Here is an 18,445-nt window from a genome sequence, read left to right on the forward strand (position 1 = left end):
TAAGTAGATGAGAGTATTTTAAGTGTTGGTCGCATATTTAGAGGTTAGGCCGTCTACCAAAAAAAAAAAAAAAGAAATTAACACGATACCGCGATAAACATTTCTTGGAAATCCAAAAGTGAACAAATTTTATCCGCTGATATTTTTTCGAAGAGAAAGAAAAGATTCAGAATCTTTAGTGAAACTATAGGCTTCCAATTGAGTGTCAAAATTCAAAAAAAAAGGAAGAAAAGAAAAAGATATTTGGAATACATAACCTCTTCTGAGACATGTGCTGAAATTTTATATATGTATATAGGCGAAGAAATGGATAATCTCCTATGTAAAACCTCATAGCCCTCAACTGTACAAAGTTTATATAAGCCTTATATGAAGCTGAAGCCGTTACATACATAACGTACGTACAGAACATATGTATATACATATTTCTTTTTTTTTTCTCCTCCTTTGTTATCCATATTTCGTTATTTATTGCTTGCCGATGAATTCAAATGAGAAGAAAGACAAAGAGTAATGAAAGTAACGAGCAATTTCCAGTGAGTTTTATCCATATATGCTTTACCAGCAGTCCAGCCTAGTAGAGTACTCTCAAGTTGTTTCAAGTTCCATTTGTTTCAATCATCTCACCCGCATCGATTTGATTTGCTTTTCTAGTGTATTTGCTATCCACTCATTATTAGGCTGTCTGCAGCACTGATGTTCTATTTTATTCTGACTGCGAGTACTCTCGACCGAAACTGGGAGTTTTTTTTTTTTTTTTTTTTTTTTGTTTTTAATATATAGAAATGCAAAGAGATACTTGTGTAATCTTAAGAATTCCGATTCAGATTTTATGCTTTTGAAATAAAATAGTCTTTGACAGCCGTCTCTAAAATTTACAGTGTTTTCCCCCCTTTTAAGACATTTCAGACAATTCAAACGAATTTAACGCATACATCAACGCTTGATCAATATTTGTGATTGATTCCTATCCATTTGTTTTGGTTTCCAATTGGTTTTTATTTATTTTTTTTTTCCTATTTTCCAAATAAATAAGTGTCTACTACACCTCTCCGAATAACGACATTGAAGTTCAGAGAAATATATAGCGAATTTTGTAAGAGATTGTTGCACAGATCTCACGACCAAGCCATGAGTACACTGGACCGATTTATACGCGCTAATATAAAGCTCGTTCACTTCGAACAGGAGCTTACCGATGCGTCCATAGAGAACTCTTCAGTTTTTGCTCTCGAGGTTCATCGAGAGGAGCTCAGGTCCATTTGGGGCTCAGTTAAGTCTCTTTACGAGAAATGTGTAGACGAAGTGGACCAAAAGGCCAAGAAAAAGGGCAAAGATGGGACAGATCCATTATCCTCTAGCGACGTCAGCGACGAGACTCATATGGAAAGCATTAATGCACGTTATCATGCATCATACGAAACGTATGTTAAGATAGTATCAAAAATCAGCGCTGGAATACATGACCGTGGCCGGAACACTTCTTCATTACCTCCCTCACCCTTTTCAATCACACCACACTCCAATTTCCATCTGCCTGCGTGTGATACTGAAACGTTTTGTGGGGACTATAAGTCCTGGCCTTCCTTTCGAGACATGTTCTCGGCAATTTATGTCAATAATTCCAGCCTATCTAACGTCCAAAAGCTTTTTTATTTAATGAAGAAAACGGAAGGTGAAGCTCATGACATCGTGATGAAAGGTCCTTTGACGAACAGTGGTTTCGACACGGCTTGGGCAAATCTTGTAGATAGATTTGAGAACAAGCGAATGCTAGTTCATAGCCAGCTGCGCGTTTTGTTTAATCTCTCCCCAGTCAAATCCGAAAATGGCGAGGATATAAAATGCTTACAGAGAGACATCAATTCTTGTATCTCATCACTACAGATGTACCATATTGATATCTCGAGTTGGGATCCAATCTTTGTTTATATCTGTTCGACAAAATTGCCCCGCACAACTCTTTCCTTGTGGGAACATTCAATACAAAACAAAAAGGACATTTCCAACTGGTCCGATTTAAATAATTTTCTTTCCAGTAGGTTTCAGACTCTTGAGACTATTTCTGAAATCAATTGCCAGTCGTCCTCACACGATTCTAGACAAACTGGTTTGAGAAAATCCAGTCAAAACGTTTCGAAACAAATTAACTCCAACCACACTAACGTTTCTGCTACCCCAGCGAAACATCTTTGTAACCTATGCAGTTTAGAGACTCACATTATCCGCAAATGCCCAAAATTTATTCAGATGTGTCCAGAGGAGAGATTATCGTGCATCAGGAAATTGAATTTGTGTTTGAATTGCTTTGCTGGTGGCCATAGTGTAAAGGAGTGTAAAAGCTCACACAACTGTTTTACATGTAAGAAACGACACAACACGCTACTTCACCGTGATGCAACCATTCAAGTTGCGCAATATCCTAACACTAATGCGCATGCTGTGCTAACGGATTTTGACCCAGATACATCCATCATACAGTCCACTTCTCTTAACCCAACTGAAACCTATAACGCTGTTTCAGAATCCGTAGCATGTTCTCCGACCTCTTTAAACAGTGTTCAGTCATGCTTTGCCTCGCACACCCGCAATGTCCTTTTAGGTACAGCGTTGGTTCAAATCAGGCATTCAGGGTTGACATACATCGTTCGGGCTTTAATAGACTCAGGTTCACAAGGAACTTTTCTGTCTGAGAAGATATTCCATACGCTTAAAATTCCATTTCAACGCATTGATGCTGAAATTACGGGCCTTAACGGCGTTCCTTCAGCCACCGTTAGGAAACTGGCAAAATTTACAATAAGTCCGCGTTTCGATTCTCAACTGGAGATGAACGTAACTGCGTTAGTAATTCCCCAACTTTCAAGAGACCTTCCCTCTAGATCGATCAATCCTTCAATATTAAGTGAGTTTCCGAAAATACAACTCGCAGATCCTCAATTTTTTCAAAGCTCTCGTATTGACCTTTTACTTGGTGCAGACCTTTTTAACAATATATTGCTTGATGGAGTAAAACGTGATATTTGTGGGTCGCTGGTTGCTCAAGAGACTATTTTTGGCTGGATTGTGTCCGGTTCAGTCCAAAATACGGAGAATATTTCCTCTTTTTCATCTCTAGTTTCATTTCTTTCTGAAAAAAGTTTGGAAAAAACGCTAAGACGTTTTTGGGAGGTGGAGAATCTTCCTCGAAAGCAGCATCTGTCCGAAGACGATGAGTTTTGCGAGAAACTGTATAAGGAAACCACAACTAGGGATGAAAGTGGCAGATTCACAGTTGGCCTTCCCTTCAAACACACAATTTTGAATTCAACGATGCAATTGGGACAGTCCAGGACCATTGCAAAGGCACAGTTCTTGCGGAATGAGTCTCGCTTATTGAAGAATCTGGAGCGAAAAAATGAGTACGATGCCGTAGTCGAAGAATACCTGGATTTAGGGCACATGAAAAGCGTTCCAGCTCCCATTCATCAAAATTATCCGCAGCACTATTACCTTCCACATCATTCAGTCGTTAAACCGGAGAGCACCACCACGAAAGTTCGAGTGGTATTTAATGCCTCCTGTCCGACTTCCTCCGGAGTATCCTTGAACGATATCCTTCACACTGGACCTGCATTACAGAATGATCTGGTCCTGCTTCTTCTTAGGTGGCGCTTTTATCGCTTCGTCTTTTGTGCTGACATTCAGAAGATGTATCGGCAAATTAAAGTCCATCCCAAAGACACTTGCTACCAAAGAATTCTATTTCGCAGGGATCCGTGTGAGGAAATATCTGATTATGAGTTAACGACAGTAACATTTGGCGTCAACGCAGCTCCTTATCTGGCAATAAGAACCCTCCTACAATTGGCGGAAGAGTCCGAGAGGTCCCTTCCCATTGCCAGTGAAATTATTAGGGATTCCATGTATGTTGATGATGTTATAGCTGGGAGCCATCATATTCCTGACGCTCTCTCCGCAAGGACACAGTTGATTATCGCGATGAGTTCGGCACATTTTCCTCTGCGTAAGTGGGCATCCAATTGTATTGAGATCCTTGCGGGTTTACCGAAAGATCATCTTCTGAAAGAGGACTTTTTAAGCTTCGACGATAGTAGCCACACTAAAACACTTGGTATCAGATGGAACGCCAAGTCAGATAACTTCTTCTTCAGGTGCAACGCAATTTCAGACAAATTATCCTATACAAAAAGGGAAGTGTTATCGGAGATTTCTAAAATCTTCGATCCAGCAGGCTGGCTAGCCCCCATTATAGTCCTGACCAAGATACTCATGCGAAAAATTTGGTTGTCTAATGTTGGTTGGGACGAATCCATTAATTCCGATTGCCTGCATGACTGGAAACGTTTCCTTAGCAGTTATTCATTGATAGACACCATTCAATTACCGAGATGGCTCTCATATTCCCCTTCCTGTCATGTTCAGTTCCATGCCTTCTGCGATGCATCGGAGAATGCATATGCGACAGTGATATACACCAGAATTCTTCTGGAGGACGACTCCGTTTATGTAGCACTATTAACCTCCAAGTCCAAAGTTGCTCCAGTCAATACGCTTTCCATACCCCGTCTGGAACTCTGTGGAGCCACACTTTTAGCTGAGTTAGTTGATTCTGTCATTCCATCCATGCACCTTCCAAGCTATGAAATATACAAGTGGACAGATTCTACTATAGTCCTGGCATGGCTTCGAAAGCCTTCATGTTATTGGAAAGTGTTTGTAGCGAACCGAGTATCTACAATTACCGAACTAGTTGGAATCGACAATTGGTTCCACGTTGAGTCTGAATCGAATCCAGCAGATTTAGTTAGTAGGGGAGTCTACCCCGAAGATCTAGTCGCCTGCAACCTTTGGTGGAATGGACCGCAATGGCTGCAGTTATCGCCAGAATTTTGGCCCGTAACTTCAGATACCGCCATGGATACAAAACTGGAACAGAAACCAATAGCTGCCCATATTTCCATACTGCCAGAAGAACCTGATCTTCTGGAACGTTTTTCCTCTTTTAATAGGGCAATTCAGGTTCTCTGTTACATTTTTCGTTTTTTCCATCGGACACATCCAAATCACCGGCAGTGCAAACAATTTACTTCAACACTTTTGACTGCCTCAGAAGTGACTCATGTGAAAAGACGTCTTATAACCTTAGCTCAAACCAGACACTTTCCTGAGATTTTTAAAGCTATAGAGAAAAAGGTAGACATTCCTAAGACATGCAAGATTATTAGCCTCAATCCTTTCTTGGACAAAGACGGGATAATAAGGGCATTCGGCCGGCTCGCTTATTCGCCGTCTTTAAGCTATGATGAAAGGTATCCAATTATATTGCCATACAATTGCCAGTTCAGCCGTTTACTGGTTTGTTTTACCCACAAAATCTCCTTGCACGGGGGCAATCAGCTAGTGCTAAATTTAATTCGCCTTCAATATTGGATACCAAAACTAAAAAATTTAATAAAGAGCCTTATTCATAAATGCAAAGAATGTATTGTCCACAAGAAGAAAGTCCAAACTCAGCTTATGGCCGCTCTACCCCCAGAAAGGACCCTGCTTCGGCGACCGTTTCACTGTACGGGCATCGATTTTGCTGGGCCCTTCGATATTAGAAGTTTCAGCGGGAGAGGAGTCAAAACAACGAAAGGTTACACCTGCGTTTTTGTTTGCTTCGCAACGAAAGCGATTCATTTGGAAGCAGTATCTTCCTTATCCACTGACGCCTTCCTTGCCGCCTTTGATCGGTTCATTTCAAGACGAGGGTGCCCTTTGCACGTTTATTCCGATAATGGAACCAACTTTCAAGGTGCATCCAAACAAATTGAAAAACAGTTCTTAGTAGCTGCCAAATCCAACGTCCAATCCAAATATGTGCACCAAAATCTGTCCTGGCACTTTATCCCTCCTGGAGCCCCCCATATGGGAGGTCTTTGGGAAGCTGGAGTGAAAAGTTTCAAGACCCACTTCAAAAGGGTCTCAAATAACTTTAACTACACCTTCGAAGAGTTTTCCACACTTCTTTCAAAAATCGAAGCGTGTCTTAACTCACGACCAATTTCCACCATGTCCGAAGACTCCACGGATCTTAACCCTCTTACTCCAGGACATTTTCTGACCGGGGGTCCGATTCTTGCATTACCGGAGCCTACCTTTGACATAGACCCAGAATCGGTTGTTAATCGATGGCAACGCGTTAAGGTTCAGCAACACCATTTCTGCCAACGCTGGAAAATGGAGTATTTAAAAGAATTACACAAGCGCTATAAGTGGCAGCATCCTAAAAAGGAAATTAAAATAGACTCAGTAGTCATTATTAAGGAAGAAAACCAGCCTCCAAATGAGTGGAGATTAGGTAGAGTAATCCATCTTTACCCAGGGAAAGATAATAGAACTCGAGTCGCAGATATTTATACGCAGAAGGGAACAGTCACCCGTCCAATCGTTAAACTGGTTTTGCTTCCCACTGAGTGATCTATATATACATATTTGTTTTTGTTTATCTTACGATTTTAATACTTATGTACAGCATGCCAAGAATAATTCAAAACCGTTCCATCACCCCAGAAGTTCCAATGAAACCAAAAAAAATCTACCGATGCCACGTGTGTAAAAGAGTTCATCCCTTACGTAGTTGCAGCAGATTTCTCAATATGGATGTCCATCAGCGGAGGAAAGTCGTCCACCGTTTCAAATATTGCCTTAATTGTCTGGCTCATAAACACTCACGAGGTAAATGCTTAAGCCGCTCTGGATGTCATATATGCAAGCGCCAACACCATACTCTTTTACACCACCGCGGTTCCCAACAGTACAGTCGCTCCGAACATGCTTCAACATCTCATCCAACGCACGCTATGCTACCACATCAAAGAATTACTGTACTACCCACGGCTATCATTAAAATTGCATGGAAAAAACCGCTTATATCCAGTAAGGGCACTTATCGATACGGGTTCTGCTGTAAGCCGTATTGCAAAAGCCATTGTGACAAAACACCACTTACTGACCAGCCGCATGGGAGAGTCGGAAATGTGCCAAATTGTTTTTCGGGCTCATTCTGGAAACACCACCAAGATTTCAATGTGCGCTCGTGTTGATAACCGAATCTCCATGGTAACACCCATCTCAACGTTGTCAATGGCATTCAAAGAAAAATTTCTTAACTTGGTACTGGCAGACCCCGACTTTCTTGAAAGTAACCCGATTTCAATAGTCCTCGGGGCTGACATCTACCCTAAGCTCATACTCAGCGGTGTCATACCCACCGGCGAGGGATCTTTAATGGCGCAAAACTCAACACTCGGATGGCTAGTATCTGGCACTTGTGCAGCATAAAGTAAACATTAGCAAAGAAATACCCAGCAAACAACTTTATAATCATTATGTATTAATCTGTTCGAATACCGCAAAAATCCGAATTATGAATTATGATTTTTTATGCAAGTTCGATGAATTAATTTCTTATTTGATGGTACCCATCAAGGGGCCCGGAATGTTAACGTAGAAGAAGCCTATACGATTTTATAACTATAACCCTCATTAGATTGAAATGCAGAGGGCGTTCAAATGTATCGTTAAGTGCCATATTTACACTATCACCTATCTTAGCCTTTAAGAATATTATAAATAAAATGTTCACTTTGGATTCAACCTCGAACACAAGAACATTGGTAAGAGTTTCCTTTCCTCCAAGATTTTCCGATTGTGGATAATTCGTAACTCCAATATTGTCTTCGACTTCTTGCATGACCATCTCTCCTCGAGATTTAATTGCAAGAAGTTATTTCGCTTCAGTTGCTTATGGTCGTGCTGTGATTTTAGTTCCATTTCTTCACCCCCCAAAGAGATCCAACATCCTACATTTATTCAACTTTATATGGAACAAAAGTTTCCTTGGAATATTTATTTATTCGACAATTAAAGATCTTTTAGTGAAATACCATGCTACGAAAATAGAATATCGCTAGACTAACAGTTTAACAATATAAGTGGCTTTATCTGAATCCCATATAATCTTTATTCGTCTACGAATTTAAGTTTGGATGTAAGGTGTACTCATTTCTTAAAATACTTTATATCAGCCCGATGTTCTCATAATGTCTGATTTAGTGGTGTTTTGAAAAAATATCAGCATCGTGCTCTTCTCTCAAATACCATTTATTTAAACCCCATATTGACATTGGCTTAAGAGGAGTTTACAGGATGAGGCGTCCCCCAAAGACATGGCCCCAAAATAGGTTATCAAATTCGTTTTCTAATCTCAAATACCTTTCATTTGAGCCACATATTGGTATGGTCGAAAATTTTTTTCCTTTGGGGGTGTTATGGAAAAGGGATGATGCCCTAAATAGATGGTCCTACATTTGGATATTAAATTGGTATTCTACTTCCAAATACCTTTATTTAAGCCCCATATTGCGATGTCCATTAAAAAACTGCTGTATGTGGGGTATTTTGGGAAAGGGGTAGACCCCCAGAAAACTGGTCCAGAAAATGGGTATCAATTCTTGCTCTACCCCCAATACCTTTCATTTAAGCCCCACATTGTCATGGTCGGTAAATATGCCCGATTTAGGGGTGTTTTGAGGAGTTTGATGGTCCCCCAAATTCGAATATATCAGCAACGTGCTCTATTCTCATATATCTATATATCATTTATTTGAACCCCATATTGCCATTGCCCCCAAAATTAGAGATCAAATTCGTTTTCTAATCTAATTTAAGCTCCTTATTGCAAAAGTCAGGAAATATGTCCGGTTTGGGGTATTGCCCTAAATACTATGAATATTTAGTTCCACTCTCTTTAAGACCCAAATTGTCGTGGTGAGCAAATACGTCCTATTTGGGGGTTGTTTTGGCGGTGGGACGTCCGGTAGACAGTTGGTCCCTAATGTTGATAGCAGATACGTGGTCTACTTTCAATTACTTAATTAATTTAATTTGAGCCCCATATTTCCATAGTCGGCAAACATGACCGGCTTGGGGAGTGTTTTGGGGGATGGGCGACCACTCAGTGAGTTGACCTTGAAAATATATATCAGATTCGTGTTCCACTTTAAAAATCCTCTTATTTGAGCCTTATTTTGCAATAGTCAGCAAATATTTCCAATTTGGGTGGTGTTGTGGAGGTGGGGTGGCCCCTTTGACACTTTTCCCGAATATTGATTTCAAATTCGTGCTTTACTCCCAAAGATCTTTCATTTGCTATGGTCGTAAATTTGTCCTCTTGGGGGATGTTTTTGAGGAGAAGCGGATCCCCAAACACTTGGTCCCATTTTTCTATATTTACATACCTTTTATTTAAGCCCCATATTCCTATGGTCAGTAAATAATTCCTGTTTGGGGGGTGTTTTGGAGAAGGGGTGGATACCCAAATACGTGGTCCCACATTTGGATATCAGATTCGTACTCTACTCGCGAATACCTTTCATTTGAGTCCCATATTGCTATAATCTGTAAATATGTCCGATTTAGGGGTGTTTTGGGGGTTGGGGTGGTCTTCTTAACACTTAGTCCGACATTCGGATACCAGATACGTTTTCGTATCCTAAATACCTTTTATTTGAGTCCCATATTGTCGTGATTGATTTAAATATATGTTTGGTAGGTTCTTTTAGGGTACTATATGAGAGCACACAAAAATTCGCTTAAATCGCACCACCCATCACCGAGATCTGGCGTTTCTGAAAATAAGGGTAAGGGGGAGGGTCCGCCCCCTTCAGATCTCAAACAAACAAACCTACAAACACAAATTGATGTTTATATATAAGATTCTCTAAATAGCTTGTCCACTGAGTTTTTTTTAACCACTTTACATATACATTCATTGTGTTGTACCTCAACAGCCTTGTCCTGCTATTTCGTCCTTACATGATTTTACACCAATTCGGCTATATTTCGTTTCTTCAACAGTACAAAATACTAATTAGGTAGAACCATATTGTAATGTTTGATTACTTTCTGTTCTCTGATAAGTGTTGTAAAGCATTAATAAAATTTTAATTGAATTTTCTGAAAATTTGGTTATAAGAGAATGAATTTAATGCACACATATACATACATACACGTGCTGCATAGTTTGCATATGTAGATTCATTTAATAGGTATTTAAAACACTGTAGACACAAAAAATCAAGCTGTCCATTTAGTGGACGTTGTTGTCAATTACCGTTCATGAAAATTTACAAAATTATTATTGGGTTGCCTAAAAAGTAATTGCGGATTTTTTAAAAGAAAGTAAATTCATTTTTAATAAAACTTAGAACGAACTTTAATCAAATATATAATTGCCATTTTGTTCGATAACCTTTTGCCATCTTCCTGGCAAATTTAGTATTTCACGCTCATAGAACTTCTGGCCTTTATCTGCAAAAAACTGAACCAAGTGCGATTTTATAGCCTCATCATTGCCGAAAGTTTTACAATTTAAGGAGTTCTGCAAAGATCGAAATAAATGGTAGTCTGATGGTGCAAGGTCAGGGCTATATGGTGGATGCATCAAAAGTTCCCAGCCAAGCTTACTCAGTTTTTGGCGAGTGACCAAAGATGCGTGCGGTCTAGCGTTGTCCTGGTGGAATATGACACCTTTACGATTGACCAATTCTGGTCGCTTCTCCTTGATGGCTGTATTCAATTTGTCCAATTGTTGACAGTAAACATCTGAATTAATCGTTTGGTTCCTTGGAAGCAGCTCAAAATATACCACACCCTTCCAATCCCACCAAACAGACAGCATAACCTTCTTTTGGTGGATATCAGCCTTTGAAGTGGTCCATGATCTTTTTCGACTAACGTTGTTGTAAACAATCCATTTTTCATCTCCAGTTATGATTCGTTTTAAAAACGGATCGAATTCATTGCGTTTAAGGTGCATATCACAATCGTTGATTCGGTTTGTTAGATGAATTTCTTTCAATACATGTGGTACCCATATTAAAATTGACGCCAAACAAACAAATGTAAAGAAAATTTCGCGCATTTTTTTTCTAAAGCAAGCTAAAAGTAACAGTTGATAACTGACAGAAGAAAGAATGCAACTACAGAGTCACAAGCCGTTGAAAAAATTTGTCAACGCCGACTATATTACTACTATATTACCGACAATTACTTTTTGGGCAGCCCAATATATAAAAGTCAACCGTTGCAGGCTGCATATCCGATCTAGCATTCCCTTCGCCAGAATATGGTTTAAATTGAGTGATGTCAATCGCATTGGGTAGGTAAAATCGAATTAGTTCGCATTAAATACATTTGCTATAATTCCCGTTAGAAATAAGTGGGAAGAGAGTAGTCAGCATCTACTTTTCGAGTGGCATATAATAAAATCAGCTTTGGTGTCATTGGTATTACTGCGAATCATATGTATTATCTTCAGCATTGCCTTTGGGCTTTGGACTTTTTCTACCAAATTTGCTAGGATTTACTTTCAAATTTATGAGTTTGAGCTGAAATTTGGCACAGGTGCGTCTTTTTGATGCACGCTGTGTTAAGTTCTTGAACGGGCCAAGTCGGACCGTATTTGGATATAGCTGCTATATAGACCGATCTTACGATAAAGGGACTAATGCCCATAAATGCTTTAATTTTTATCCGATTTCGCTAAAATTTTAAACAGTGAGTAGTTTAAAGCCATCCGTCATCTGACTCAAAAAAGGTTCAAATTGAACTATATTTACATATAGCTGCCATATAGACCGATCTGCCGATAAATGGTCTGAAGCCCATAAAAGCTTTATTTATAACCTGATTTCGCTAAAATTTGCAACAGTGGGTTATTTTAAGCCTCCCGACCTAAATATGGATTAGATCGGACTATATTTAGATATAGCTGTCACATAGACTGATCTCCCAATAAAGGGTGTAAAGGCCATAAAAGCTTTATATATTACCCGATTTCGCTAAAATTTAAAATAGTGGGTTATTTTAAGCCTGCCGACATCTGACCTAAATATGGTTCAGATCGGACTATCTGCCGATAAAGGGTCTGAAGCCCATAAAAGCTTTATAAATTACCCGAATTCGTTGAAATTTAAAACAGTGGGTTATTTTAAGCCTGCCGACATCTGACCTAAATATGGTTCAGATCGGACTATATTTAGATAAAGCTGCCACATAGACCGATCTCCCAATAAAGGGTCTGAAGGCCATAAAAGCTTTATTTTTTATCCGATTTCGCTGAAATTTGGAACAGTGGGTAGTTTTACGCTTCCCAACATCTAACTCAAATATGATACAGATCGGACTTTATTTAGATATAGCTGTCATATAGGCCGATCTGGCGATAAATGGCCTGAAGCTCATAAAAGCTTTATTTTTTAACCGATTTCCGACTTAAATATGGTTCAGATCGGACTATATTTAGATATATCTGCATTTATTTCGAAATGTTAACAAAATGTGGTTATCCAAAGTTGGGCACGGCCGAGCTTGATGTGTTTTTACTACTTTTATTTTACTTTATATAGTAAAATAAATAACAACTTTAACAAGAATAGGACGCGTATTTTGATTTAGTTTATAACTTTGGCCGACTAGGAGGAATTTCGGAAGTTCTTTTTGGAAAAATTATGGTCGGAAAATTTGTTTTGTAGTGGCAAAGCTGATTATTTTTCTCTGTTTATACCCTCTACCATAGGATGGTAGTATACTAATTTCGTCATTTGATTTGTAAAACCTCGAAAAATTCATCTAAGACCTCATAATGTACATTCTTGATCGTCATGACATTTTAAGTCCATCTAGTCATGTCCATCCGTCCGTCTGTCTGTCGAAAGCACGCTAACTTTCGAAGTTTGGGATTGTAAATGGGACAAATCGGTCCATGGTTTGAACCGATATTAGGTCTCGATTTCTTGAGCTTCTGGTGGGCAGAATTTTTATCCGATTTGGCTGAAATTTTGCATGTTGTGTGTTGTTATGACAACTTTGGTAAACATGATTCAAATCGATTTATAACCTGATATATGCAATAGAAACCGATCTCCCGATTAGACTTCTTGAGCTTCTAGAAAACGCAATTACCAACCGATTTGAATGAAATTTGGCACTCAGTTTAGGTATGTTTGGTTGGTGCTTTGATATGGTTTCCAACAACTGTACCAAGTATGATTTTAATCGGTTCATAATCTGATATAGCTGCGATATAAACCGTTCTCCCGAAATTTGGACGTGGAATTTTTCTATGGCTTCTAACAGCCATAATAAAACCAATGTCGGTCCATACTTTGATAAAGCTCTATATGGTTCCAAACGTCGTTCAAATAATTTGTCACATGCGATTCATGGTCGAGGGTATATAAAATTCGGCTCGGCCGATCCTAACGCGCTTTTGCTTGTTTCTTTTTATTGGCAATGGTGACATGCATGCACTTTAATGCTGTTTCTAAATGTTCTTCCAAGTAAAGCCCAAGCGAAATTTTCGATAGCAAACATGGTGGTAGAAAACTATACATTCGTTTTGCGTTTGAGGTGCGTACCGGCCTTAAAGGGAAAATCAAGTAATAATTTAACGTGGCCATATATATAGAAGGCTTAGTGAAATTAAAAGTAGATATATTCGAAAACTAAATCGCTTGGAATATCTTTGTGATGAACAAATCTGTTTTATTGAAAAATTACTATTTTCATAGCTACTGTCTTAAATGTCCGTCAAGTTTTGAACGCAAGTTACGAATTAGGGTTTCTTCGAATTTCAAATTCACTTCTTTTTTTTTTTGGTAAAACCTTCATGAACTAGTCGGGTATATAGAGGATTCTTTCGCTGTCAGGGAATACACAATGGTAATATTTCTTGGCATTGAGGTGCTTTCAATAATATTGGGTTACCCAAAAAGTAATTGCGGATTTTTCATATAGTCGGCGTTGACAAATTTTTTCACAGTTTGTGACTCTGTAATTGCATCCTTTCTTCTGTCAGTTATCAGCTGTTACTTTTAGCTTGCTTTAGAAAAAAAGTGTAAAAAAAGTATATTTGATTAAAGTTCATTCTAAGTTTTATTAAAAATGCATTTACTTTCTTTTAAAAAATCCGCAATTACTTTTTGGGCAACCCAATATAAAACCGCCTTCAATCATGATGGCACTAAAGTTTCGAGACATCAATACAATCGCAGGAATGGTTATTAATTACTTACTACAATGTGCATTATGGCAGGCCTGGGTTCTGTGGATGTACAAAGATGGATCAGCAGAGGAACACCTCAAGCAGGTGTAGTGTCTCCTCTACTTTGGAATATAACTATTTCAGGAGGAAATATATGTTAAAGTTGTCAATAACAGACGGGGTTATAAGTTGCCTGTCATGAATTGGCTTTTTACTGCAGTTATCAGACCTATAATGCTTTATTGTGTTGTGGCATGAAGAAGAACGCACTGTGGTTTGAATTCAATTTCACTGGCAAAAAAAAAAAATTTTTTATCATAACCGATTTCAAAAAAATTAATGTCAGGCAATACTAAACATGTAACAACTTAGGAAACCAAAAGATAGATGAAAATATTTGCTATTGTGGACGTGGTGTGCCGGTGAATACAAACGTTTTGTGGCACTTTAAAAAATCTTAATTTTTGAAATGTTATGCAGAATGAAATTACGATTTCTCGCTATCTAAACGCTATATCTGGGTAATTTTTTCTTATGAGGTTGGTAGGAGAGCCCGCTCCGCAGCGCCTTCTTTAACTCTCTAATATCTTTTTAGGGTGGGGACACTTCGCCCTGAATGCTTATATCGAATTCGTGCCATTGTAGCCTAAGATGCTGAACGCGATCGAATCCTGGCGAGAACATTGGAGAAAGCGGTGTTTATTTGCGAGGTAAAAGATATGCATGGTCATTTAAAACATTTACCGCAAAGAGATGTCGCACTGCGGGACGCCGTTCGGACTCGGCTAAAAAAAACACTCATTGATATGTGAGAATTTGCCCTTTCTCGGATCCTGGTGGTAAAGTTCTTTCTTAGGGTAATGTTCTCATTAGGGGACTCACATATGGATATCAAATTCGTTCTTTCTAACAGAAATGAAGCTCAGTTTAGGGGGTGCTTTAGGGCGTACCCCAAAACGAAATTGGATATCAAATTCGTTTTCTACCTTCAAATACCTTTTATTTAAGTCCCATATTGTCATAATGGGTCAAATAACCCATTTGACGTATCTTTAGGAGGAAAAGCGCCACCTGGACTTGAACGCAAATTTTAATGTCATATTCGTAATCTACTAATATTTGGGGGTATTTGGGGGTGGTCGACCTCCTATTACTTGGACCTAATATTTTATGCCACATTTGCAACCTACTGCCTAACACTTTTCATTTGAGTCCCATATTGACATGAACTTCGAATACATATGTGTTTACAGGAGTTTTGGGGTTGGGGGGCCCGCTCGGTACTTGGACCCAAATTTTAATACCATATATTTTTTCTGGTCTCCAATACCTCTCATTTGGAAGCCTTATTGTGGCTATCAGAACACTTTCGGATATGGCTGGCATTTTTGGGGTTAGGGGCGGGGTCCGCCTCCACCCGACATCTAAAAATTATGCAGCCTTTATATCCTTCCAGACAAACCTACACAATCTGCAAAAAATTCAAGGTAATAGGTTTAGCCGTTGTTTGGGGAAGTTTTGGGGTTAGGGCGGTCCGATGGGTACTTAGACTCAAATTTTAATATCATATTCGTTTTCTAGTTTCCAATACCTTTCATTTGATACCCTTATTGTGCCCATCGGACCACTTTTGGATATGGGTGGCGTTTTTGGGGTTATCGGGAGGGTTGGCCTCCACCCGATATTTAAAAATTATATAGCTTATGTCTTCCAATATGTCTGTTTGGGGAATTTTGGGGTTAGGGCACCCCGATGGGTACTGAGACTCAAATTTTAATAACATATTTGTATTCTACTCTCCAATACCTTTCATTTATTACCTATATTGTCCCGATCGGTCCACTTTTGATTTTGGGTTGTTCTTCTGGCCAAAAGGAAAGGGTCCGTCTCCCTTCCGATACCGAAAAATTATACACAATAAGCGACAATTTTGAGAAAACGGTTCTGCCGTTTATACGGATCAAACAAACCGAGTCCCAGATATTCGTGATTGGCTTTTGTGCCCATTTTGTTCGTTTTTGTGGGGGTGGTGTGACCCCTATACCTTGACATGAATTTGTATGTCAGATTTGTTATCTACTCCCGCATACTTTTCATTTGATACCCATATTGTCCTTATCGATTCACTTTAGATTTTGGGTGGTGTTTTTTGGTAACGGTGAAGGGTCCGCCCCCTTCCGTTATCAATAGATTATAAAGCCTACTAGCTGAAACGGGCCCGCTCCGCTTTCTTTTACTTTATGTGGAGCCAAAGTTTCCTTTGAATATTTATTTTCGACAATTAAAGAGCTTTTAGTGAAATACCATGCTACGAAAATTGTATATCGCTTGACTAACAGTTTAACTATTGTATATATAAGTGTCTTTATCTGCATCCCATATCATACCCATATTGGTCTTTGAATTTAAGTTTGGATGTAGGATGAACACCATTCCTAAAATACTTTATTTCAGCCCGATATTCTCATAATGTCTGATTTAGGGATGTTTTCGGGAGTGAGGTGGTCCTCCAGACACTTACCCCTGAAAAATATCAGCATCGTGCTCTTCTTTCAAATAACATTTATTTAAAACCTATATTGCCATTGGTTTTTGTGGATAACCAAAATTGGTTATCAAATTCCAATCTTAAATACCTTTCATTTAAGCCATGGCATGGTCGAAAAATTTTGACCCTATGGGGGCTGTTTTGGAAAAGGGGTGATCCCTAAATACAGGGTCCTACATTTGGATATCAAATTCGTATTCTACTCCCAATTACCTTTATTGGGTCCCATATTACGATTGTCAGTAAAAAAATTCTGTTTGTGGGGTATTTTGGGAAAGGGGTAGACCCCCAGAAAATTGGTCCCAAAAGTGGGTATCAGTTCTTGATCTACCCCCAATAGCTTTCATTTAAGCTACACATTGACATGGTCGGTAAATATGCCGAATTTAGGGGTGTTTTGGGGATTGTGGTGGTCCCCCAAACACTAAGCCCGGAAAATATATCAGCAACGTGCTCTATTCTCATATATCTATATATCATTTATTTGAACCTCATATCCCCATTGGCCTCAAAATTGGATATCAAATTTGTTTTCTAATCTCATTTAAACTCCTTATTGAAAAATTCAGCAAATATGTCAGGTTTGGGGTATTGGCGCTAAAAACTATAAATGTTTAGTTCCACTCTCTTTAAGACCCAAATTGTCTTGATGAGCAAACACGTCCTATTTGGGGGTTGTTATGGTGGTGGGATGTCCCCTAGACAGTTGGTCCCTAATGATGATATCAGATACATGGTCTGCTCCCAAATACCTTTAATTTGAGCCCCATATTTCCATAGTCGGCAAACATGACCGGCTTGGGAGGTGTTTTGGGGGATGGCCGGCCATTCAGTGAGTTGGCCTTGAAAATATATATATATATCTAATTTGTTTTCCCTCTTATTGAGCCTCATATTGCATGGTCTGCAAAACTTCCTATTTGGGTGGTGTTATGGAGTTGGGGTGGCCCCATTAACACTTTTCCCGAATATTGATATCAGATTCGTGCTTTATTCCCAAACACCTTTCATTTGAGCCCCATATTGCTATGGCCGTAAATTTGTCTTCTTTGGGGGATGTTCTCGGGGATGGGCGGTCCCTCAAACACTTGGTCCCACATCCGGATATCAGATTCGTATTCTACACTCAAATAACTTTCATTTAAGCCCCATATTGCCATGGTCAGTAAATAAGTCTTGTTTGGGTGTGTTTTGGGGAAGGGGAGGACCCCTAGAAACTTAGTCCCATATTTGGATATCAGATTCGTATTTTACTCGCAAATACCTTTCATTTGAGTCCCATATTGCCATGGTCGGTAAATATGTCCGATTAGGAGTTGTTTTCAAGAAAATCGGTTCAGCCGTTTCTGAGTCTATAAGGAACACACAAAGAAACAAACAAACCTACAAACTAACACAAATTGATTTATACCCTCCACCATAGGATGGGGGTATACTAATTTCATCATTCTGTTTGTAACTGCTCGAAATATTCGACTAAGACCCCATATATTCTTGTTCGTCGTGACATTTTAAGTCGATTAGGCATGTCCGTCTGTCTGTCTGTCGAAAGCACGCTAACTTTCGAAGGAGTAAAGCTAGCCGCTTGAAACTTTGCACAAATACTTCTTATTTGTGTAGGTCGATTGGGATTGTAAAAATGGGCTATATCGGTCAATGTTTTGGTATAGCTGCCATATAAACCGATCTCGGGTCTTGACTTCTTGAGCCTCTAGAGGGCACAATTCTTATCCGATTTGGCTGAAATTCAGCACGATGTGTTTTATTACGACTTCCAACAACTGTGCTAAGTATGGTTGAAA

General features: G+C 39.1%; 1 protein-coding gene across 1 annotated transcript in view; it reads left to right on the plus strand.

Annotated features, from left to right (window-relative positions):
• The first annotated feature begins 1,131 nt into the window (after positions 1–1,131).
• The window catches only part of LOC131996102 (uncharacterized), a 38,820-nt gene continuing 21,506 nt past the window's right edge, over positions 1,132–18,445 (plus strand). Inside the window, exon 1 of the mRNA XM_059365552.1 lies at positions 1,132–5,196. Within this exon, the coding sequence (XP_059221535.1) occupies positions 1,132–5,196 (4,065 nt within the window). The remainder of the gene's footprint in view (positions 5,197–18,445) is intronic.

The sequence above is a fragment of the Stomoxys calcitrans genome, chromosome 3, assembly GCF_963082655.1.
Source record: "Stomoxys calcitrans chromosome 3, idStoCalc2.1, whole genome shotgun sequence".
Lineage (NCBI taxonomy): Eukaryota > Metazoa > Arthropoda > Insecta > Diptera > Muscidae > Stomoxys > Stomoxys calcitrans.